This window comes from Sapajus apella, unplaced genomic scaffold (genome assembly GCF_009761245.1).
Source record: "Sapajus apella isolate SASKATOON/1434 unplaced genomic scaffold, GSC_monkey_1.0 scaffold10, whole genome shotgun sequence".
NCBI classification, from domain to species: domain Eukaryota; kingdom Metazoa; phylum Chordata; class Mammalia; order Primates; family Cebidae; genus Sapajus; species Sapajus apella.
The window spans coordinates 3,945,771-3,971,665 of record NW_022436950.1 but is presented as its reverse complement, the minus strand read 5'-3'; the positions used below and the strand labels follow the sequence as shown (position 1 = coordinate 3,971,665).

The 25,895-nt window shown below is 48.0% G+C and overlaps 1 protein-coding gene across 1 annotated transcript in view; it reads right to left on the bottom strand.

The window, feature by feature from the left end:
• Window positions 1–25,895, bottom strand: part of IQCA1 (IQ motif containing with AAA domain 1) — a 170,849-nt gene that overhangs the window by 19,485 nt on the left and 125,469 nt on the right. The window contains exons 14-15 of the mRNA XM_032277697.1: window positions 20,964–21,071; window positions 16,366–16,565 (exon numbers count right to left, since the gene is read on the bottom strand). Of these exons, the coding sequence (XP_032133588.1) occupies window positions 16,366–16,565; window positions 20,964–21,071 (308 nt within the window). The remainder of the gene's footprint in view (window positions 1–16,365; window positions 16,566–20,963; window positions 21,072–25,895) is intronic.

Sequence of the window (25,895 nt, the reverse complement as noted above, 5' to 3'; positions counted from 1 at the left end):
CCTCTGGGTGTGCAGAGCCCTGGTGTAAATGCAGTTGCCTCTGGGTGTGCAGAGCCCTGGTTATCAAGTGCTTCCCTATGGGGTGTGCATCTGCTCTCCCAGGAGCAGGACTAGACGCTCGCTGTGGGGTTCCACAGCTCTGTGGCACAGGTGCAGGATTATGCTCTGCAGCTCTCAGCCTGCCCCACCACGTCCCCTTCCTCACAGCAGGACAAGTCCCCCTCCCTTCCCTGCCCCCTCCTCTCTCAGGCCTGTTCTGACAGGCAGGACAAACTTGAGGACAAACATTCTGCTCTTGGGCCCCAACATCCTCTCGGTTTTGCTTGAAAGAAACCCACAGTTTTCTGCTGAAAATGAATGGAGAACTGGGCCACGAGTTTTAATTACAGCCTTCTGGCCGTTCCCGGGTTTATTCAAGTTTGCTTACCACGAGGAAAACTGTTTCAGCACTCGGGCCCCCACGATGCTATTTGTTCGTCTCTGTTTGGCTGTGCCTTTGTGGCCCAGGCTCCCCCTGAAAGGCGGCTCTGAGCCCCTCTGGGCAAGCAGGGCCCCGTCACAGAGCTGGGATGGGACTTACCCTGGGCCCATGAATAACTGCTGTACACCTAACAATCTCTTCAAAGCACCCCCATGATAGTGAAGTTCAGGTATTTTTGCAACAATTTGTGCTTTGTGTGAAATTGTGACAGATAAAAGCCGTGGTGAATACAGCGTTATGTACTCCTATTTTTATATTTCTTAAAACATCATTAAGGCAGCAGGCATGATTTTAAACCAAGACAGTCATTCAATGAGTGGTGGAAAAATCACTAGGGACACTGTACTGTGTCTGCTTCCCTGTCATTATGTGTGAAGTGGCAAGTCGGGGCTGTGAAGCAGGTTATGCGCCTTCAAAGGCAGACACGGACACTGATTGAACGGGATCCTTGCGTTGGCCCAACACACACGGACGCTCCGGGAGAAATGAGTGCCCGCCGAGCACCTTTCGGTCGGTGATATTTTGTAGACCCAGAGTCACAGAGTTTAGGAACTCAGAATCCCAAATTTCGATCCTGGCCCCTGAGCCAGTGTGGTGTGATAACTACAGTGAGTGAGCTGGCAGATGTGTGCCAGGCGTCAGCCACCCATGCTGTGCCCAGGCTCACACATGACCAGAGTCAGCGCACACCTGGCACTGCCTCCTCCTGGAGGCCCGCACACGTGTACAATAAACTGCTCATCTCATCTGAACCCTATGAGGTGGGAACCATTGTTATCATCTGTGGGAAGTGGAAAAGTTCCGCTTCAAAGTTTCCCTTCTTGTTAAAGAATAATAATAGTAATAAATGCTAGAAGTAATAGTCTCTTTCAAAGACTTTCTTCAAAGCCTTCTTGCTTTTTACCAGTGACCCTTTGTTAAGCCTTATCCTATGTAGCTGTTAGACATAAAAGAATAAGTACATTCTATATCCTTGTGCTTTAACTAAGATATTTATGCTAGACATGCTCACAGGCATGTAGTACATTCTATGTCCTTGTACTTTGCCCAAGATATTTATGTATTACTTTTCTAAGTCCTTTCAAAAGCAACTTCCTGTTCCTTCCTTATTTAGACTTCCTCTTTTCCTTTTGTTCTCCATGGCTTTTACCTGTTTAGAAACGTTAGTTGTTAGCCAACCAAGTTTAAGGTTAGATTGTGAAGTCTAGCTCCAACCAGCAGAAATCAGACGCAGCAGTAAAGATGACCCCAAATGCATAAAACACAAATATGTCTGCTTTTCCTTTGTTCGCTGCACTCTTGTAGCAAGAGAGCTAACGGAGCAACCTTTTGGCAGAAAGCAAAATTGCCTTGGTGAGAGATCCTTTGTCTCAGTGCTGACTTTTCTTTGCAGGAGCATCTGTTTCCAACATCATCCCTGTTTGCAGATGAGGAAACTGGGGCTTGCAGACATTAAGTGGCAGCCTGGTTCACGTAGGTCCAGTGTGGCAGAAGCAGGACTGAGGCCAGGCTGAGGGCTACCGAGTCTGTCGTGGCAGTTGAGGCAGCCTCCATGGGTTCCCTCATCTATTCTCACCACGAGTGTGAGGGGCCAGCCCCAGGGCCTCTGCTTCAGAGCTGAGAACCAAGGCCCCAGCGACGAGTACAGCTAGTGCTCGACTTACGACCACGATTGGTTCCGACAGACCAGTCGTAACACGATTTGGTCGTAAGTTGAGTAGGCTATATGCACGCGGAGATGGTAGTGCTGCCGGAAGCTGGTCCGCACTGTCGTACACCCAGCTGGGCAACGTTTGTGCTGCCAGACGCGGAGCAGTCGTGGCTAGCGATTGTGGTCGTAAAGTCGAATGGTTGTAAGTTGCATAGGTTGTAAATCGATCAATACCTGTATGTGGTTATGTTACAGTGGGGAGCGAGTCAGGCCTGAGCAGGGAGGAGAGGGCTCCTTCCAATAAACATACACACACACACACCAGGAGTGTCAGGTGACCATCCCGTGATGGACAGGTGGTAGCTTACTGTCTCTCTATAATGGTAATTGGTCACAGCCAGCACCAGGGAAAGACAGTCTCCCAATAAACAGAAACACCGGAAGCTGGTGATCAGCAGCTTCCCAATAATATCTCAGGAGTTGGGGGAGTGGGCTCAACCATGTGTATTAAGAGGCAAAATGGTGGAGTTTAACTGGTCTATGACCTTCCAGGGACATTTGATTGGTAAGGAAGAATGTCTCAAGCGAGCATGAGCACGACTCCCCAAAACACACTGCATGCTCCCTCCCAAGTGCCAGCAGGCCACTGTGCATGTGAACAGCCCACTGCAAGGGAAGAATCAGGGGAGAAGGGATGCAGGACCCTGGAAGAATGCCATCGTATAAAACCCAAGCTGGAGTACAGTGGCACAATCTTGGCTGACTGACTGCAACCTCTGCCTCCCAGGCTCAAGCAATTCTCCTGCCTCACCTTCCAAGTAGCTGGGCTTATAGGTGTGAGCCACCACATCTGGCTAATTTTCGTATTTTTAGTAGAGATGGGGTTTCACCATGTTGGCTAGGCTGGTCTTGAACTCCTAATCTCAAGTGATCCGCCCGCCTCGGCCTCCCAAAGTGCTGGGATTACAAGTGTAAGCCACCGTGCCTGGCCAGTGTACTTGTCTTTCAAGTTGCCCACCCAGCTCTCCTCCGAGTATCCTTTCCTTCCTTTCATTCCTGCTCTAAAACTTTCTAATAAACATTCACTCCTGCTCTAAAACTTGCCGAGCTTGGCCTCTCCTTCTGCCATCTGTCTCCTTGGTCGAATTCTTTCTTCTGAAGAGGCAAGAACTGAGGTTGCTGCCAACCTATGTGTATTTGCTGCCACAAACATACTTCGGTGCTGCATGACTTGGATATGTGCTGCTAACAGTTAGGACCGATCTTTGAATCCCCGAGGCTTCACTTGTGTCCTTCACGGGCTATCACTTCTATGTCAGACAAAGCACCAGACCTCCCGCCCTTCGTCCTGCTGAATGTGGGGGTGACTCGCATTTGTGGGCACTTTGTTTTGGTGTTGCCACTAGGATTTTACTTTTTGGAGTGATCAGGGACCATCTGTACACTGCTGTGGGAATGTAAACTAGTACAACCACGATGGAAACAGTGTGAGATCCCTTAAAGAACTAAAAGTAGAACTACCATTTGGTCCAGCAATGCCACTACTGTATCTACCCAGAATAAAAGAAGTCATTATTCAAAAAAGATGCTTGCACACACATGTTTATAGCAGCACAATTCACAATTGCAAGATTGTGGAACCAACCCAAATGCCCATCTATCAATGAGTAGATAAAGAAACTGTGGTGTATATACACATACATAGATACATATATATATGTGTGTATATATACCATATATATATATATGATGGAATACTACTCAGCCATAAAAAGGAATGAATTAACAGCATTTGCAGTGACCTGGATGAGATTGGAGACTATTACTCTAAGTGAAGTAACTCAGGAATGGAAAACCAGACGTTGTGTGTTCTCACTGATATGTGGGAGCTAAGCTAGGAGGACGCGAAGGCATAAGAATGATACAGTGGACTTTGGGGATTTGGGGGAAGAGTGGGAGGGGGCAAGGAATAAACATGACAAGTAGGGTGCAGTGCATACTGCTGGGGTGATGGGCGCACCAAAATCTCACGAATCACCACTAACAAACTTGCTCATGTAACCAAATGCCACCTGTACCCCAATAACTGATGGCAAAACAAAATTCAAATGAATCAAAATCTCAAGTCTCAAGTCAATTCACAGGTTAAGTATAGCACCTGCTAGTGGACTCGAGAAGCTAGTCTATTTCACAGCCGAGCCGAGAAGACCAGCTGCTGAGGAGAAACGCCAAGCCGGGAATTTGCCCGAGCTTTCATCAGTGAGGCAGACAAAATGTGACAGCATCAAGGAACTCTCTCCTCTTCTCATTTCATCTTTGATTTTAAAAAAACGTTGAATAAAATCAGCTCTCTGGTAGATCACAGCCAAGTATTAAGTGATTCTCCAGCTTAAACATTCTGTGCTTCTACAAAAAAGCTTGTGCATAAAATGCACATTCAAAGGGCCTCTGAGCCGGGAACCCTGGGTTCTAGTCGGTGTGCGGGAGAAAATCACGGCAGGAGGGAAATTCAGCAGAAAACACAAGGCGTGCTTAAGGGCCGCTGGAAATGGAGCTCCGCCCTGTGCAGTGAGCAGATCTATACTGATGCCGGCTGGGCACCATACCCTCTGCCAGAGCAGCAAGGGCACGAAGAGGAACAGGGAGGGGTCCTCCCGAGCAGGGTCACTCCAACCGGGAAATGCACCCAGTCAGGGCGGTAGCACCAGGTGGTGTTGACAACAGCACGTGCTTGGAAGTTGGGGGGAAAAATCCCTGCCTGCGTGTATGGGGGGTGGGGGTCTCACAGCAGCAGGTAAGTGAGGAGGGGCGGAGCACGAGCCGCAGAGGGAAGCCTCTTTCTTCCCCTGACAATTCAGTGCTTCTCACTGGGGTCACCCGGGAAGTACTGGAAAATATGACCTCTCGGTCCCAGCCTTGGAGATTCTGGTGTGACTGGGGTGTTGTCCGCTGCCAGCAGTTTTTAAAGCTCCCCAGGTGATGCTGAAGAGCGGCCGTGGTCAGGAAGCTGCACCCAGAAGCAGAGGTGTTTACTGTGCACTGGCTTATGCGCAGGGGCACACAGCTTGGCCTTGGTGGCTGGCTCCCAGGGACCCTGCCCTGGTTTCTCTGCACCCGCTCAATACCACCCGGAAGGCTGATCTCATCCACTCTGGTAGCTTCAGTTGGCTTCTATGCGCTGACCACACCCAAATGCACATCCAGAGCTCCAGTCCGGAGTTTCCCATCCCCACACGGTGCCTGCCTCCCGATGCCTCCGAAGGTCCCCTCACCTCCCTCCATCCTGCTGTCCTGCCTCCTGTGGGTTCCCTGTGTGACTCTGCTCCTACCCGAGCCAGAGGCCTGGGCATCCACCCTGGTCTCATTCCCCAAACCTAACAGCCCCACAGTCTATTCATGGCACCTCCTAATCCCTTTCAACTCCACGTCTTCCATTCTCTCTGCTCCTTGGTACAAGCCCCTGATCTTCCCACATGCCTGAACACTGCTGCCAAGGGATGGGGCTGAAGAGCGGCGAGGGGGCAGGCTCCAAGGGGCCACTGTTCCCTTACAGCTATTTTAAGTCAAAAGCTTCCCTACTTCCAGCCCCAAAACTAAGAAAATGAGACGTTGTATGTAGAAGGGTTTACACCTCTTAGAGAAAAGATAATTTGTGATAACAAAGGCAAGATCTTATTTTTTTTTTCCGTCCCTCTTAAAAATCTTAGTTTTGGAATTGAAATCAATGGAGAAACCATCTTCACATCAACAACTGTCTCTTCAGATTGGATAAAGAAAATGTGGTACATATACACCACGGAATACTATGCAGCCATAAAAAAGAGCAAGACCATGTATTTTGCGAGAACATGGATGGGACTGGAAGTTACTATCCTTAGGGAGCTAATGCAGAATAGAAAACCAAATACCACTTATTCACACTTAAAAGTGGGAGATAAGCAATGAGAACATGTGGATACAAAGAAGGGAACAACAGACACTGGGGCCTCCTTGAGGGTGAAGGTTTGCAGGAGGAAAAGGAACGGAAAAGATGATCATTGGATACTGGGCTTAATACCTGGGTGAAGAAATAATCTATACAACAAACCCCTGTGACACGAGTTTACCTATTTAACAAACCTGCACATGTACCCCTGAACCTCAACTAAACGTTAAAAATAAAAACAAAGCAGCTTCTCTCTCGTCTTAGCCAGACCGCACTCATGGCTGCTGTGGGTCACTTCTCGCAGATGTCCACCTGGCAAGCAACGAGTTTTCCATCGTTTCTATTGGGGTGCCCCTATTTTCTCAGCCCAGATGGGAATTGCAGATGTGAGTACCAAGTACTTCAGCGCTCACTTTTCTCTTTCTGTTCTTAATGAACTAAGCTGCGCAGCCTTGAAACAGGAGTCGTACTAACTTGGAATGATTTTGAGACCCACATTTTGTTTCCAGCATCTGATTTGGAATCTGTTGTTTTGAAAACGCTGGCACCGTTCTGTTGACTGTGAAGTTAGCGATTGTTCTCTTAATTGTAGGCTCCTTCAGAACGAATGGGGGAATTCCGTGCTTCCTGTATTTTTCACACACGCACCTGTGAAGGAGTTCCTTTCCCTCGTTCACCTGCTGTGGGGGCACACGGGGTTGTACGGGGCACCCTGGAGTGAGGTGGTTTGGAAGGGCTCAATTATTACCGAACAGAACAGAAAAAGCTTCCCGAGAGTGTTCTTAGATGATGTTAACAATACAGCTAACGTTTGTTTGCAACGTGCTTTGGCATCCGGGACGCCATTTCCATCCTCGCTGGACACATGCTCCATGCCGTGCCAAGCACACCCTGTGGCTTCTCCCCTTTCACAGATGAGGCTGCTGAGGCAGAGCAAGGTGAGGGTGAATCGTGTGTTGGCTCAGCAACTGGTAAGTGCTGGACGTCCGGGCAGGACCTGGATCTGCCCAACACCCACAAGGCCTCGCATGGACCAGGCGGCCACCACATTGCCAGGGGAGACAGGATGCCTATTCCCAAGCGTCTCTCTACCCTTGACCTGTATCACCCGCTACCCTCTTTCGCCCCAGCAGGAAGAATGCTAAAGCCGTCACTGTCTTGCCCTCCAAGGCTCGGATCCCTGGCTTTCCTGACCTTCCCCTAGGGAAGCTGAGTGGCCCGCTGGTCACGGAACTCCTGGGGACCATGTTCAGGTCTGGACAGAGAGAAGACAGGCATGGACACTGGGGCAGTGTCAGGCGGAAGCCACTTCATCCAGGAAGGATGGAAGGGACAGAGGCTGCTTCTCTTGGAGAAGACTTGAGGTGGGTGAGTTCATTGCTTTCAAATGCATGAAAGACTGTCGTGGGGAAGAAAGACAGGTTCCTTCATAAGACGTTTATAGAAGAGCTTTGATATGCCAGGCACTGTGTGAGGTTCCAGGGTCACAAAGAGTTGATAACACAGGGTCCCTGACCTCCAGGAGCCCGCCTGTGGCCGGGGAGAGCAGACCTGAGGTTGAGCGTGCTCCCAGGAAATCGGGGTGTCAGTGAGGGCCAGCAGTGACAGAAAGGGGGAGAAGTGGGCAGATGGGGGGAACCAGGAATGAAGACGGCAGACAGTGGTTAAAGCAGGGAGGCCTTCTGAGGTCTCCAGAAGGTGAGATGGTTTGGAGAGGGGGAAGCTCCTTGCTCGGGCCAGGAGCCAGGGTGCAGGGTGAGGCGTCCTCACCTGCGGCACATGGGGAGCGCCTGGCACTTCTGGAAGGGGTCAGAAAAGCACATGGCCATGCTACAGAGGTTGCATGTATCCTAGAGGCTGTGGAAGGCTGGGGAAGGACTTTAATCCAGAACTTTGATCCTTTTTATGTTACAGAAAAATCCCTCTGGGGAGTGTGTAGAGGAGGATGTGGTGGCAGCTGTGCTGGCCATGGGGAGCAGGCAGGTGTGGGCAGTGGGCGCAGGAAGGGGCAAGGTCCAGGCAGGGAGGGGCCACAGGGCAGCTGTGGGGATATGAGAGCCTGCGTCGGGGGATAGGCAGGCCAGGGTGGGGAGGGCAGGACTGGCCAGACTGGGTGACAGTGGGATGTGGACTGCTGGAGGGGGCTCGATGCTAGATGCCCAGAGGATGGTAATGAAGAGGCCAGTATCTGCTGCCATGAGCCCCTGGGCAGCGGGGAGGGCTGCTAGGGCCAGGGAGTAGGGGAGACGCAAGGGCACCATGAACTAATGGTGCCTCAAGAATGGATGGAAGAAATTCCTGGGTAAAGGGGGACAGCGGATGAGGCCGGGTGAGGGAGGCAGAGAGCCAGGAACCACATAGGGAATACGATGATGCAGGAGGAGGTGTGGGCTGCCAGGGGGCAGCAGCCGTGGAGAGAAGGGATGGGTCTGGAGGAACAGCCATCCTCAAATCCAGGGGTCAAGGAGCAGGAGGGTGACGGCCAGCGGTGGCCTGTGCCGACCAGAGAGTTTGGTAATGAGGAGGTCGCTGGTGGCCTTGGCAGGGAGTGGAGGGAACAGAGCCAGGTGACAGGGAGAGCTCCTTCAGAAAGACGGGCAGACAGTGACAGGCAGACAGTGAATGACAGGGAGAGCCAGGTGACAGGGAGAGCTCCTTCAGAAAGACGGGCAGACAGGAAGCCTGGGGGGGACGTGGTGCATGAGGTAGTCAGAACACAGGAAAGTTTGGGGATGGCATGGGCTAGGGATGGAAGGCGGGAGGATGGGCGGGGAGAAGGGCTCATTTTCCTTGCACCACAGACACGGGAGGGCAGGGTGGCTGCCGCTGCAGAAAGTATGCCAGCCAGATAAGAAGTGTTTGCAGGAGCATCTGTTGGGAATAAGATCTGCTCGTACAGTTTGCGGAAAAGCAGTATTCTTTAGTAAACATCTCAGAATATACAGAATGGCATAAACAACACCTTTTCTCCCTGCACCTAGAATCAATCACCAGACATTTCCTATACTTACAGATCCTTTACAAAAATGGGATCTTGTTCAACACACACCTCTTTCTGGGCTGCTTCATTCATGTAACAGGAAAGTTATTTCTCTATTATCGTTTTGACAGGAAGCGCCAGGATGAATGGTTCTAATGAATCCCCTGTTTTTGAATGTATAGATGGTTTCCGTCTTGTTCTACCCCAAACAGTACTTATTTGGGGCACCTGGCTGAGAATTTCCTTAGAATGATTGACAGAAGAGAGGCTTCCAGGTGGAGGGGCCTGGATGTTCTGTGCGTGTCGTTTTCATGCGCGCTGTCACACTGCCCTGCTGGGGGTTCCATCTGTTTCCACTCTCCCCAGGAATAAAGTAGGGGTCTGGCTGTCCACACTCTTCTCGATGAGGATTAAGAATAATACAAAACTCGTTGCCAATTTGCTAATGAAAAATGGTATCCTTTGCTTTTCTAATTTTCATTTAGCTATGAAAAGGCTTCATTTAAATTACCCACAGATAGTCTGAGGTCATGGACAATGGCATTAATTAATTCATAATTGAATTTTGCAGAGTTCTGTCCGATAGTTCACTCCACCCGCCAGTAGAGGGCTCTTTGCGCCTATCAAATATCACTAGAGGTTTTTTGTTTTGTGTCAATTATGAAATAAAAACAAATTTCCGCCATGTGCTTTTCCGAATTCTAGGAAGTTCTAGCAGACAACTAAAGACGTCTCCATCCACATGTATTTTATGGGATTGATCTTTTGTATTTTCCAAAGAAACAATGTCAAACATTCATCATCAGAATTAGATTCTCGGGGCATAATGGCTCAACAACGAAGACCTGTCTGTGTTTCGGCATGCCAGGGTTATGAATATGCTCTGCCCAAATGACCCCTGGACGTTTTGGAAATTCTCTCTGAAAGGATCCTATTTTGCTTGCCAAGGAGAACTGCAGGAAAAAAACAGCTACTGCTTTTTTCAGCTGCTGTGTCTCAGCTGAAACACATTCATTCATTCATTCACTCATTCATTCATGCATCCATCCATCCATCCATCCATCCATCCATCCATCCCACACATATTTACAGAGCATCTGAGAGCTCTGTGGTAGGAGGCAGGAGTGTCTGGAGTTGGGAGACATGGTCCCTGCCTGTGGAGGGTGCAGCTGCCTGTGTCTGAATGCATGTCGCTAAGTGAGGTGTTGTGGGGTTAGGGAGGGTGCAGGGGGGCGTGGCTTATTTGTGGGGGGAAGGAGCTCACTTTCCCATACTGTGGTCACTTGGATTCTGTTGAAATGCTTCATATGACATTTTGCTCTGCATTTCCACTATTTAAAAATTATATTTTAAGTTTCTATTTCCTTGTGATACCTTTTATGTACCTGCAGAAGTTACTTCAATTCCTCACTGTAAGTTAGCTGGGTATAAACCATAAATGATCATCAAAAGAAGGGCAGAGGTATACTAGAATGAGAAGCCTGGCTGGGCTGACCCTGGGTGGAATGGGAGGTAAACTGAGGCAGAGGAAAACACCAGAGGGGAGCTGGGATGCAGGAGCTCACAGGAAAGATTGGGCACAGTAACTAGGACAGGACACATGTGTGTATGTGGTCAGTGTGTGTCAGTGTATGTGAGAGTGTGTGTATGTTAGTGTGTGTGTGCATGTATGAGTTTGTTAGTGTGCATGTGTGTCTGTATGTTAGTGTGCATGTGTCTGTATGTATGTTAGTGTGCACATATGTGCATATGTGTCAGTGTGTTAGTGTGTGCACATGTGTGTCAGGGGCAGGTTGGTGCTAGTAAGAGGAACATGTTGATGTAATTAGTGCCTATCCTGACTGTGGTGAAGGGGAAGGTGTTGGATGGTGGCGAGCGTCAGGCTTACAAACCACCTGACCTTAACTCCTGAAGTCCCGCCTCCTCCCCAGCCCACTGCCCACCACACTAGGGCCAATGAATTCTCGCCAGATGGCATGGACTCTGGCCAGCTGGGAGAAGCGTGTGTGCAAAGCCATTATTAACTTCCTAAGGCACTCCCATCACCCCCCATCCCGAGTGTCTCCAGTTACCTAAACATTTTGAATGCCTGTGGCATCAAACCCTGGTCCCATGTCGTCCCCACTGCCCCGATACAGAACACCTGCGAATGCCACTGTGTTTATGGTGACTGACAGCCTGAAGGGTGTGTTCCCACATCTGACTGACACACAGTGCCTGGGGCCTCCAAGCCTGACGCCATCCCTGTGTGGGGTGCTCCCTGTTGTCACTGGGCAGGTGGAGTGGGTGTGTGACACGGATCCTGGAGAAGCCTGGCTTCCTTGCCTCCTTCCTCCTGGGAGTCCCCATTTCCATGACAGCCTCTGACACAGCTGGACCCGGCTAAACGGCCCACCCTGGTCTAGGGGCCTTTCTTTCGTATTCTTTCTCTCCAGGTTCACGTGTCTGAATCTGAGGCGTTTCCTATGTGTCAAGGTCTAGGTTCCCTCCCCTCTCTGGGCCCCTCCAGGGTGTCTGGTGTGACGTGGCCTCCCACGACTGACGCCGCGTTCCAGGCCATGGAAACAAAGGTAGAGGCCTCGCTGGCCGTACAGAGGCCGCACCCTCACTGACAGCGGGTGTTGATAGACTTTGGGTGTTGATAAAGTGTCTGTTTGGGTTCCTTACTGCAGCACACCGTGGGCGTGGCCCACTGTGTGATGTGGAGAGTGGGGGAGGCCCTGCCTATGTGGGAACAGGTTATGTGGGAGCTCTCTGCGCTTTCTCTTCCCTTTTGCCAGGAACCGAAAGCTGCTCTGAAAAATAAAGCCTGTGTAAGAAAGAAAAGGTTCGAAAGCCTGTGTGCACGTCTTTCCTTAGCTGAGGTGCCTTCCACATGCAGCGGGTGAGCCTGGCCTCTTCATGGAGGACCCGCTCAAGACTCAGGGCAGTGGCCTCCCACCGTGTTCACACCTGAGGCTGCCCTGGAGCCCCTAAATCCTGCATCCCTCTCCCCCTTGTCCATGCTCCTCTCTTTCCTCACCCCCTCCTTTTTGATCAGACCTGTTTTGGGGGCCAGGTGTAGGCCTCTGCATTATCCTTACTATGCTGCCATAAGACTGCTGGCTGTGAGCCCACAGAGGGGCTGGGGGGCTAGTGCTGGGGCACAAGAGCCAGATGCTGCAGACCCCTGTGGGCCACGTGTCCTACAGCAGACACTGCCTCCACCCCGTTCTCCCAGGTCCTTGCTCTAACTCACCCTCAGGGCCAGGTTACCAAGCAGAGGGGAGGAAAGGAGAACCTGAGGATCTCTGGGGGCAGAGAGGACGCTCGCCCCAGACCCAGGGGGCCGCTGAAGCAGCCTCTGCTTCAGCCTCCTCCCCTAAGCCCTGCCCTGACCTCCCTTTGGCTCTCTAACAAGAGGTCTGGAGTAGGAGGCTGGTAGGCAACAGCCCTGCCTTCTGACTTCTTTTACCCATGAAACGGTTATTGCATGTTCATCATTTGTCAAATATTTGTTAATTGGTTAGACAAATATAGTCCTTATATTTCCAAGATGTGCATATTCTTTTCTATGTATAGCTTTAGCAGTATAGGGAATCTGAAATGATAGTCATTTACTTGTAAACATATTTCTTAAAAAGAAAACGCTTCCCCTCACCCCTCCGTCGTTATTCTATCAGAGTTACTATGTGTAAAATAAAGAAATTCTCCAAACTCAATAACTGCAAAACGGATTTGAATTTACATTTGTGAAACAAATCAGAGACTCATTTTCTCTGCGTGTTTCCAGGGAGCTGTGGGCGACGCGAACTCCACCTGCCCGAAGTGAGAAATGATGAGCATTTCCCAGTAGTTGCATTATTTACCCTCCAGAGATTAACTCGGTAACAGGACTTCTCTCTAGGAAGACTTGAAGAGGAATCAGGCCCTTCTTTTTTTTTTCCCATTTATTTATTTTATTGCATTTTAGGTTTTGGGGTACATGTGAAGAACGTGCAAAATTGTTGCATAGGTACACACGTGGCAGTGTGATTTGCTGCCTTCCTCCCCATCACCTACATCTGGCATTTCTCCCCTTACTGTCCCTCCCCAGCTCCCCACCCCTCACCGTCCCTCCCCTATTTCCCCCCAACTGACCCCAGTGTGTAGTGCTCCCCTCCCTGTGTCCATGTGTTCTCATTGTTCAACACCCGCCTATGAGTGAGAGCATGCGATGTTTGATCTTCTGCTCTTCTGTCAGTTTGCTGAGAATGATGGTTTCCAGGTTCATCCATGTCCCTACAAAGGACACAAACTTATCGTTTTTGATGGCTGCATAATATTCCATAGTGTATATGTGCCACATTTTCCCTATCCAGTCTATCGTCGATGGGCATTTGGGTTGGTTCCAGGTCTTTGCTATTGTAAACAGTGCTGCAATGAACATTCGTGTGCACGTATCCTTATAGTAGAACGATTTGTAATCCTTTGGATATATACCCAGTTATGGGATTGCTGGGTCAAATGGAATTTCTATTTCTAGGTCCTTGAGGAATCGCCACACTGTCTTCCACAATGGTTGGACTAATTTACACTCCCACCAACAGTGTAAAAGTGTTCCTATTTCTCCACATCCTCTCCAGCATCTGTTGCAGGCAAGGACTTCATGACCAAAACACCAAAAGCATTGACAACAAAGGGCCCTTCTGTTATTTTGCCTTCTTCCGCAAACACCGTGAGCCACCTTTTGCTGCCCTTGAGCCCCGGCCCGTGCTCTGCGGCTCACACGGCACAGTCATGCACTCCAGCTTCCTGCCGTTGACTTCCAGCACAAGCATCATGTCCCGCTTGCCTTTGGTTAATTAAAAGCAAATACCTCTTTGCAATGCAGATAGCTGCTCTGTCAGTCACACTGGAACACGGTGGCCTCACCGCGCACAATTTTTAATTGAATGACTCCCACTCCTGAGACCTCTGGGTCTTTCATTAATCAGTTATATACACAAGAAAGGTGAAGCCTAATGAGGTGTGTGTCAGGCACTCTGACATGAAGTGGCCCAGGTGGGTAAATGTGCTGTTTCACATTTTAATAATTTGACACCCAGCATTCTGTGGTCCACACAATGCCAGTTTGTGACAATTCTAATAAATGCAAAGATCGCTTATCTGGTATCAAGACAAAATCTCTGAGCAGCAGGAACAAATACTTTCCTGGAGTGAGAACAGAAAGATCACGTCCTTGCTCTGTCCTAGATTCACACCAGGAGCTACCAAGCTGTTTGGTGAGACAGAAAATGGGTACTTAATTCAGCCCTATGTCAGTGAGCAGCTGTATAATTGCAGTTTTGAAACTTGGAGGATCTGGAGCCAGACTGTGTGATATCCTGTCATTGCACTGCAACCAGGAAAATTACTAAAATGATTTGTGTCTCAATTTTCCTATCAGTAAAATGGGTATAATGATAGGGCCTACCTCACAGAGTTGTCATAAGGACCGAAGGAGTCAATACATAGTGATGTATGGAACAGTCTGGATATACAGATGCTTTCTAAACACCAATAATTTTATATTCATGTGTTTCTGTCTGTTACTTGACAATGCCAAATGTCAACAAAATTTGATGTTTAGAATGAACAGATGTAGGTGTTTGGGCAAGATAATGGGTTCATTTTACTTTTCCTCTGAAGAACTTAGTGCTTACAGCTTGGTAGTTAAGCACATGGAGGACACAAGTCAGGCTGCCTGGTTTCAAATTCCAGCTCACCTTCAGATCACTGGCTAATGTTAGACGTGTGCTTGCATGGGGGGCAATTCCAAGAAGCCCCGTGAAAAGCAATAGATGAAAAACTGAAAGAAAGGAGCACATCCCTCAGCCACTGCCAAGTCAGAGGAGCCTGGCAAACAGGCTTTCCATGTATGCACAGATTTTCTTCCACTTCTGCCACCCTTAAGACAGCAAGGCCAACTCCTCCAGTTCCTTCCTCCTTCTCCCCAGCCTCCTCAATGTGAAGAAGACAAAGATGAAGACCTTTATAATGATCCACTTCTGCTTAATAAACGGTAAATATATTTTTTCTTCTTTATGGTTTTCTTAATAATATTTTCTTTGCTCCAGTTGATTATAAGAATACAGTGTATAATACATACACCATACAAAGTATGTGCTAACTATTTCTGTTATTGGAAAGGCTTCCAGTCAATTTAGGGAGTCAAAAGCTATATGTGGATTTTCAACTGCACAGGGGATTAGCGCCCCAACCCCTGTGTCATTCAAGCATCCACTGTAGGTAAATGACTTGAGTCAAAATTTCAAAAAAAAGTTGTACAATGATCATAAAGTGCATGAAAATGGTGGTTATACATTGTATACTCCACAGATTCCTCTCTGAACGCCTTCCTTAAAAGCATGAGAGAAATGGAGAGTGGGGTGTCCTGAATGGCTGCACTGGGAGGGACCATGTGGCTAAGGGAAGAGATCCTATTGCTGTTGCTCCCTTGTTTTTTGGTGTATTAGCATGACACTAAAAAGGACCCACTCCTGTCTGTTTATCATTCCTACAAACTTCTTTGATGATGAGCATCTCTTATCCTTTAGAGACCCTCAGAAAACAGACGCAGAGCCAACACCTACCCTCAAACATGAGACAGTGTTTGCCACCATGTAGCTTTTGATATAGTAAAAGCTGGCGTTGAAGTAACTGAAATGAATAGCATAACTAACCTCAAAGTTCTCAACCAAGTAAAAATTAAATTTTGTAAAGCCTTGAAACTAAATATAAAATATTCGGTATCAAAGTTCTTTCAAACGCATTCATTTTGTGATGATAAAATGGAGACCCAGGAAAGCGAGGAGCTTAGCTAAGATCACAGAGCTGCTCTGATCCTGTGATATCACCGTGTCTGTCTTTACATTACTCTGTTCGGCTTAGGTGCCTGCAGGCTTCTCCATCACACCTGTGTGAGGAGTGCACAGAAGCATAGAAGGTGCCATATCTTGGCAACGCATGTCATGCGAAGAAGAATCCAAATAATGCAAATACCTGTACCTGATACCAATTATGAAAGTGAGGTGGGCTGAACAAAGGAATTGTGGATTTCATTTTCAATGAGACGTGAAAGCATTTCCTGAAGGGTTCCTGTGGTGGAGGGAGGGTGATCTGGATGCCATAGTAGGGTGTTTACGAAAAGAAAGAAGCTGCTTCTAATTGTGTGTGTTTGGCCATATGCAATAATGAAGTAATTTACAGGAGTAGACAATGGGGAAATTTAAGAGTCATGCTTGTCTGCCAGTGGAAATTATCTACAGGATTTGAAAATGTAATTTGAAAGAGGGAAGAGAGTTGGAAACCAAACATATAATCAATACCTTGAAGACTGCATGCAGCATCATCTGGAGGCCATTTTTGCCAGGGTATTTCCCAGCGATGTTAGAGGATGACAAGTTGAAGAGGTTGGCTCCCGTTTCAGTGCAGATGGCGTGGACCAGCATTTTCTTCCCCACCCCAGACGGCCCGACTAACAGCAGCGATTTCACCAAAGGAGCTTTCTCATGCACTGCTGCAGAACCTAAAAAAGGCAGAGGCAAAGGTGCTCATGTTCTGCCAAGACAATCGGTGGTTCTTTGACTAGGATAACTCAAGGCCAGAACTGCACTGTGTGACCCCCGTTTCTGCAACAGTGATAAAGGCGTCGTGGAAAGCATTTCAAAGCAGAGACACGCCTCCACCCCAGCTGGCTCCCTGACACCTTTAATTTGTATGTCAGGGCTTGCGGTGGAGCCATGGGGTCTCTGTGGGTCCTTGGTTCCCTTCTTCTCCCCCTCTCCACATCAGTATTTCCCTAAACTCAAAATTTTAAAGAGCATTCTTATAATAGCTTACCTCCGGCTGTTTTTTTGTTTTGTTTTGTTTTGAGTGCTTTCCCTGCTTGTCAGCAGCATTAGATTCTTGGAAAGCTTGGGAAGAGGAATGTGGAGACACAGACTATAAGGCTGACTAAGAGTTCATTTCCCTACAACCCTCCTGCCTACCATTCAGTGATTCCTGTGAGATGAAGGGAAGATGGAGATCCAGGCAGCAGTAGCCTGAACTTCTTTCTCCTGCCCTGGTTTCTAGCCTGTCAGTAGCGGCAGAGTTGATCTGACGCTTGATAATCAAGCGACTTGAATTATTAGAGTCATTCAGAGGCTCATGCCTTGTGTTCTCCACTACACTGTCAATCTCCTCAGCGCCCAGAAGGGGCCTGAGGCGTGGGTATTCTCCACTGCAGAAAACACAAGCAGAGCAGGTATTGGGCACAACGCACCCAAAAGCTGAATGGGATTACATTCAGGAAAGTGTTGTGATCAAATCATTTACTCTCATGTGAGTTTGTGTTAAGCCACTTAATGGGCTCTTTTTGATCCTCTGTAAATGTCAATATAATGATTATGTTTTTCTTTTTTTCTTGTGTAATTGAAAAGATGATAGAAAGTTTAAGTGATGATTAGACACACCATTTTTATAGTTACCTGCCATTCTCCACATAAACTTGGAAAACAGTTTTGAGCAAATTCTCTTTAAAATGTAATTCAATGAGCATGCTTTTTTGGGAGCTAGTAGGGGCTGCAGCAATGTAATGGGATAAAGGAGAGACTGTTTTCCACAACGGGAGAGAGAAGCCATTCATTTGCCCAGCATTCGACAACCCCTGGGCATTGAAGGCTGCTCTGTGCTGGCCCTGGCTGGGAGCCAGGGTGGGGGTCCGTGGGAGTGGGGGCTGTGGTGGGGAGTGACACAAAAGTGGAAAAGACTCAGGATTTGCTGTGTAGAATTCATGGCCAGGGTGGAGCCGAACCTGTGTTGACATAAGGAGAATTGGAGGCAAGTGAGGCTGAGGTCCAGGAGAGCCATAGGGAGTTCAGACAAGAAACTGCTCCCCACGGGGGGCTCAGGCTGGACTTCCAGGAGGAGGTGTCACCTGGACTGGCCTCTGAGGAATGGGCAGAACAGGAGCATGCAGCAAGGGGGTGTGTGGGCAGGCTTCATGTGGGGCCGGGAAGCCAGGCTAGCACAGGGAGGGGCGAAGAGCCAGCGGTCAGAGGCCCTGAAAGGTGGTCGGACTGTAGGTGCCAGGGGTGCTGGCTGATGCCTGGGGCTGGGAGGGGTTTCCAGAAGTGGGTGAGGGGGGAGAGAACAGTGTTGAGGACCCTCTTGGGTTGGGAGGGGGCGGCAGGAGGGAGAGGGGCAAGGGCGGCTGGGTGGACCCGGGAGAGTGTGTGGCAGGGATACGGTCAGTGGCCTTCCAGACAAAGGGGGTGGTCACCAAGGTCACCCAGAGAGGTGAAAAGGGTGGTCCCAGGGAGCCTTCTCCAACTGGGGCCTGGCTAACCTCAGGAAGGGCAAAGGTGGGCAGAGGGCCAGGAGCTGGTGGGACACACATGTGCCAGTGTCCACGGCTCTTCCTTGGTAGAGCTACCAAGAGACACAGTATGGGTCCAGCTTTCGCACCTGAGCCCTGTTCAACTTTCTGAGGATTAAGAGGTAACAAGGAGGCCAGTGTTCTGTGTCCTAAACCAGGTTAGCCTCTTCCTAGCCCTGTGCCTCCAAGGAAGCCCCTTTGCATCTTGGAAGTGCTTACGAATTAGTAGAAGCTGGACCACATCCACCGGAAGGGTGGGGGATGAAACAGTGGTCGCTGTGTCTGCTCTGTGGGCATGCCCCCACTCTTCACTCCTCCCTGATCTTGATGTGGCAGTCATATCTCCAGGAGGGTGGGTGAATGCTGACCAGATGCCTCCTGGACTTCCTCTTCTCTACCAAGAGGGTTTTGGAGTCTAAGCCCTAGCCCCAGACTGCAGCCAGTGTCTCCTGGCCAGGTATGTAAGTGGCCACAAGATGTTCCCAAGGTCCTCTGCTGAGTGGCCAGGGTTTTAGTCTGGGCAGTGGCCACCATCAAGGTGATCTGAACATTCCTTTTTATAACAGGATGTTATTTTAATGTATGAACTGTAAATCAGACTCCCAAAAGCTTCACTGTGCACACAGTTCATCTGCCTGACGTTTCTACACATTCCAAACACTTGGCATACACGCTGTCATTAGAACAAACGCCCCAGCCAGCTCTGCTCTCCGAGGACTCGGCAGCCCTTCTGGACAGTAGGTACCTCAGTGAGAAAGGGAGGGTGCAGCTGAGGTACTTCCTGGGGGCCCTTCTGTGACGTGTTCAAAGCCAGCTTGGAAACCACAGATACCAGCTTGTATCCTTTGCAGCTGTGAAATACACCAGCCTCATTAGGGAGGCATTCCCGTCCCAAATTAATGGCTCTTGGTCAGTCTGTCCTTCCTTCCTTCACTCCCTTCCCTCCCTCCCACCTCCCTCTCTTTCTTTTTTGAGATTGAGTTTCACTTCTGTCACCCAGGCTGGAGTACAATGGCACAATCCCGGGTTTCAGCGATTTTCCTGCCTCAGCCTCCCAAGTAGCTGGGATCACAGGTGCCCACCACCATGCCTGGCTATTTTTTTTTTTTTCATATTTTTAGTAGAGACAGGGTTTCACCATGTTGGCCAGGCTGCTGTCGAACTCCTGACCTCAGGTGATCCCCCACCTTGGCCTCCCAAAGTGCTGGGATTACAGGCCTGAGCCACTGTGCCCGGCCTCATGGTGCTTTCTGCCTTACTGCCTTCCATGACACTTTGAGGAAGTGTGAGGCCTCCTCTATTTCACTTCCATTGACTGCCATACATATCATATGTTTATTCTGTTGACCACAAATTATGTCGACCCCCAAATTTGATATACTTGTTATATATAAATAATATAAATTATATGCTATTATATATTAGTACATAGAATATATGTATTTTTTCCACAACAGGAGAGAGAAACCATTCATTTGCCCTGCATTTGACACCTGGATATCAAAGGCTACTCTCTGCTGGCCTTGGCTGGGAGCCAGGATGGGGGTCCGTGGGAGTGGGGGGACCTTTTCCTGCTTACGAATCAGTAAAACCTGGACCCTGTCCACTGGGAAGGGTCTGGTGGGAGATGAAACCAGGGCCAGCACCGAGTAGCCTTCGATACCCAGGTGTTGAATGCAGGGCAAACTAATATAAATATATCATACTAATATAAAACGTATGTTGGCCCCAAATTCCATTTACTACTTCTGACATTAAGTTAGAAGAGGAATTAACTATTTCTTGCCAATAGGCTTAAGTTCTGAAGTCAAAGTGGAACAATCAGTGTTTGAACTACTCTCATCCCATTTTAAAGCAAATTAAACACACAGAAGGTGATTTCTATTTGAGACTTGTTGTCAGAACTGAAACTCCTGGCTGGAGTTGCCGTCTCTGCCCCAGGTGATTCAGGTCATACACATATCAAAGCCATTTAAAAAAAAAGAAAAAAGTGAACGTGAGTAGCAGCTATCTGTGTGACGGAGAGCCCATCTTTCCTGCATCACTTGCACACCACAGAGCTCTAGTGTGTCTGTCTGAAAAAAATCACAATTGAACCTCATTTAGCAGTGAGAGTAGACTTCGGTGAAAACCGGCAGGGCCTTAAAGGTGATCCTTTAGATCCGTGAATACGCTTGCACTGACTCCTGAAAGGCCGCCTCTGTTTAGGACCTCATAATAGAAGCCTGCGGGTGGAAGGCAGTGTAGCCCTTGCCGTTCTCTAATTTGATTAATTGTGATTGCAGATACTTGCTTTGCCTATTATCGCCCCAGCTCATCGCCCGTACGTCCTTCAGCCCAGCACAGCTAAACAGGCACACAGACAGGGCGGAGACGTGCTCTCCCTGTAGTACTTCGTGTGCTGTGGGCACACCATCAGAATGAAACTGTGCCCACACAGAAGTCTCAGCAGGAAACGTTAGGCTGCAGTGCACTTTAGATGACAAACAGAAGCACACTGTCCAAGCCAGCAAGTGGTGCAAGCCTGCTTTGGAAAAGGCACATCGGCGCACGCCGAGTCTTTACCTAATGGCCAGATTCCGTACAACGTGATGAGCTGTCTGACATCCAGGAGGGAGGGCATGGGTTCTATGGACACCTGGCGAAGAGTGGTCCCCAGGTAGCTGTACTCACCTGGAGAGAAAAGAAACATAGGAAAAATGAATGGAAAACAGTGCTGGTCTGAGCTGCCTAATTTTGGCACCTGCAAAATGAAAGCAGAATACAAGTTTAACATTTCAGAGCAGACAGAATCCTATCAGGAGAGTCATTATGAAGAACATGTCTTTTCTCAGAGAAAGGTTTGAAGAAAAACTATCCGGGCAAGAAAGCCCTGCTCTACTAGCTAGGGGAAGCAGGAAATTATGCTATTCGCCTCCTAATATTTTCTAAAACAACATTTGAATATTGAGTTATGCAAAATGGGGTAAAGTGCTAAAAAGGACACACAAAAAGGCTGAAATATAGTGGGTTCTGCTTTATTCATATTCCAAGAGATTATATATAATGTTTGAGCAAGCTTTACAAATAAGTTATTTAAGATCACTGTAGAATTTGTATTGGAGCAGTATACATCTGAGTACAAAATGCAGTCATTTGAAAGGAAGGGTATGAGTCTCATTTAGGATAAATAGAAACATCTCCTTTTGAGTGTAATATTCATTTACATTTTTATCATTTTTAAGAGATTAGCAAAGGGATAATACAGAAATAAATCTTACAGGTTTAATCAGAACACATCAAAGGGCTTAACTGTAACTAGTCATAAATCTGAAGTGTTATTTTCTAACTAATTTAGATAAGGTCACCAAGAAAATTAGTTTGGCTGTCTCCATTTGTCACGAGGACGGACCTTTATAGGTTCATATGATTCTCTCTTGATTTGTATCTGCATCTGGAGTAAAAATATTCAATGAATGAACCATGGTGTCTGCATTTTTTTCCCCTGATGCTTTCTTCCTATAGCAAGGCCTGGTCCTGCAGAGCTTCGGATGCTACATGTGTACAACATGCACGTTTATTTGTGTTTGAGACACTGACAATATCCAAAGCTTTTAAGCATTTTCAAATGCTAAGAAAATCGGAGTTAAAATTCAGACAGTGATCTCTGTTTTCTCGTGGGGGAGGCAGCCTTTCAGAGCCTCCACATGAAAAAAGAAAACGTCCTTGGCAAGGACGATGGGTATTGGTTGGGAGAATGAGTGATAATGGAAGCATCTATTACAGCTTCAGATACCACACTTTTTAACGAGCAGGTAATAAACAGAAGAGTGGTTAATTTGGCCTCCGCTAGAATAGAAGGAGATCCTGTGGCAACCGTTCAATCCAGGGCTCATTGCCAGTAAACATCAGAGGTAAGGGGAAAGTGACCCCAATTTTCCTGCTTATCTAAACCCACACTAATCTCCAGATGCACCATATTTTCTAGAACCTAACAGATTTTATTTAATCAAATGATATTCCGTTGGATTACTGGCTGTTGGTTCTGACAGAGGCAAGGACACAAGCAGCCTGGGCTGCCTGCCAAGTTTGGACACTCACACTGAAAGCACATGACTGTGTTTGCTGTGGCCCCACACAGAAGCCATGCCCCTTCCCATCCATGCATTCAGAGCTTGGGAAGTTCAGGACTCCCTGCACAGACATCGGATCTTCCGCAGGGGAGGGGAGAAGAAAATGGCAGATGAAAAGGCATTTGGGATGGAAGGCATGAAAATGCCAGGAAACCTAGAAGGGGCAGAAAACCAAACAGGGACTATGTGACAGGTGGGATGGAATGTTCTTGGAACTCTGTGTGGAGTCCTAATCCCCAACATCTCAGAGCATGAACTTATTTGGAAATAGGGTTGCTACAGAGAGATTTCATTAAGATGAGGTCATTAGACCCTAAATCCAACAGGACTGGTGTCCTTATAAAAGAGGAGAAATTTGAACACAGAGGCAGACCTGCACAGAGGCAGAGCACCACGTGAAGATGAAGGCAGAGAGGGAGGTGATGATTTTACACCAGGAAACACCAAAGATCGCCAGCCACATGCTAGGAGCAGCTGAAGGCTGCGCAGGTGCAGCCTGGGCCACTCCGTCTTGCAATTTGCTTAACGTTCCCAGTGATTTGGTGAGGCATTTGCTATAATTACCCCATCCCATAGGAGTGGAAACTGAGGCACAGAAAGAGTAAAGGCCTGGCATCCTGGAGGGAGGCAGCTTCAGAAGGAAGAGAGGGAGGAGAGATTCCCTGAGCCTAGGAGGGGAGACTGGTCAGTGGTCCCTGAGCAGTGGGCATCCAGCCCAGGCCCTGGAGGTCTGGAGGCCTTCCAGGGCACCAGCCCCCGGAATATCTCTGCAGCACCCTGGTGCTACCTGGGAACTGGAGGCCTTGATGATTCCTAGGGGCAGGGGTGGGGACTGGTAAGAAGGACTGAGTTTAAATCACCTTGGTAGAATAGAGGTTGTGAAGCCAAATTAAGGTGATTTAAAGAAAATAAGGCAATTGCTCTTTCACGCACACCTGAGATTGTGTCAGGTGCTGCTGGGCACAGGGCCAGTTCTGGAGCAGGGTGGCCATGCAGGGGCACAGCAAGCAGTGCGGTGGGTGGTGGGGGTGGGCTGGTGAGAGCCGAGGGCTGCGCCTGGAGGAGGGGTCGCCCCAAGCTCTGCAGTGCAGGCTTCACGTTCTCTGGCCCTGTTCCTCCTCTTCATCCTCTTCAGTCTCCTGTAGCTCTAACCTGCGGTGATTCTAATGACTGCTGGGAGTTGAATGGTGTTGAGGAGAGAGTGGGATTACAAATCTCAAGACGAAAAAAAGCAACTTGGTGCCCAGTGGCTGAGCATACCAGATCTGTGTAGAGCATTCCTGTCCTGGTGGAAGACATCAATCCGTGGAGCCACGTTTGTGTTGGGGATCCCTGCTCCTGCCCTGCCTGGATGAGGGGCTGGGGAGGCACATCCCACATCCACCCTCTCTCCTCTTCTAGAGGCAGGAAGAAATAAAAGGCTCTGAGCACTCACTCAGGCTTTGCAGTGCTGGCCCCTGGAGCAACAGAAAGGGAAACAGAGGAACCCTCTGGGCCATGCCTCCATTGTCAAGGTGTTAAAAAGAAACCACACAATAAATTCAAAACCAGGGAACCCAAGGGTGAGTAAGGGTGCCTGGGTCCTCGTCTTGTTAATTCTCATCTTAGACCAGATGACGAGGCATGACTTATCTGGGTGCTGAGAGCAGTGGGCTTTCCAGAGGTGGGGGCATTTCTAAGCCCCCTGAGTTGACCTCATCAGGAGGAGGTTCCAAGCTGTGCAGGATCCCAGCCCCCTAAGGTGGGAATTCTGCAGTGCTGTGTTGTCGGGGCACAGAGCCGTATGTGCTGCACTCTCTCCTGACGTCCTCACCTACTCTTGGTTTTATGGGTATGTAGAATGCTCACTACCAAACCTTGTGCCAAGGATTGTATTGTCAGTAGGTCATTTTTGATTGTCAGTAGGTCATTCTCAGCATTCTTCAGGAAGGGCTCAGGGGGAAAATTGCTGAATTCGTGCATGTCTGTAAGTTTGTGTCCTGTGTACTTGAAAATAAATTTGGCTGGGTACAAAGTCCTAAGATCCTGCTTCCTTTCCCTAAGCATCTTGAATATGTTACTCCATTTACTTCTGGTGTAAAGCATTGCTGTGGAAAAAGTCTGATGATAATCTAATTTTCTTCCCTTTCCAAGTCATGTGAGCTCTTTTACCTAGATACCCAAAGGCACTTTTCTTAGAATATGTCTTCTTGATCAATCTCAGTCAATACTCTTAGACAGACAGTGTGATCTTTCATTATGTGGTTTTAATATTTTTTAGACATTTAAAGCCTCTCCCCATTGTCCCGGAGAATACCTGCTAGAGGTGCGTCCGGCTGCAGCATTTCCTCTGAGATAACTTTGCCATGAAATATCTTGCTTTTATTATTATTTTCACATAGCTCTTGAATGTTGATTTTGGAAACAAAAGACATCATTCTATTTATAGCATTCTGTTTCCAGTATTTCCATGTACAAAGTATAGTAATTCTTGATTGCCGAAAATATCAAATCCTAGAAAACGTAGCATTCCTACACATGATGTTAACATTGCTTACAATGGTTGGTGGCTGAAGATTCATTTGATGGATATTTTTCCGAAATAGACAATTCTGATGATTCGGATAATTCTGATATTAGTTCTGTTTAGAAATAACTTCAAGAACAGTTTTTATATTTTATTTTCACATGGAAAATCAGTCAGATTTGTTTTAGCCTCAAAGATTGTGTTTATGTAAAGTTAAATGAGCATTGGCAGCTGCATTTTTTTTTTCTAAACAGGAAAAGGGCTAAAATAAATTTTCATGAATTAAAATTGTGTGTGTGTGTGTGTGTGTGTGTGTGTAGATGGAGAGAGAGAGAGAGAGAGAGAGAGACAAGGTCCTGCTTTTTCACTTGCGCTGGAATGCAGTAGTATGATCCGGACTCACTGCAACCTCGAATTCCTAGGCTCAAGCGCCCCTCCTGCCTCAGCCTCCTAAATAGCTGGGACTACAGGTGTGTCCCACAATGCCCAGCTAGTTTTTATTTTTTGTAGAAACAGGGTCTTGCTATGTTGCTAGGCTGATCTCAAACACCTGGTCTCAAGAGATCCTCCTGCCTTGGCCTCCCAGAGTGCTGAGATGACAGTTGCAAGCCACTGTGCCCGGCTAAAATCCTTTGCATTTGTTCTGTTCCTTTGCTTTGGTTTTCTTCTGTAGGGACTCATATTATCTGTATGTTGGATTTTCTTTGTCTGTCATCAATATTCGATATGTTCTTTTGAATTCTTTTAATATCCTTCATGTTTAGTTTTACTTTTTTTTTTTTTTTACTTGAGACAGAGTTTCACTCTTGCTGCCCAGACTGGAGTGCAATGGTATGATCTCAGCTCACCACAATCTCTGCCTGCTGAGTTCAAGATATT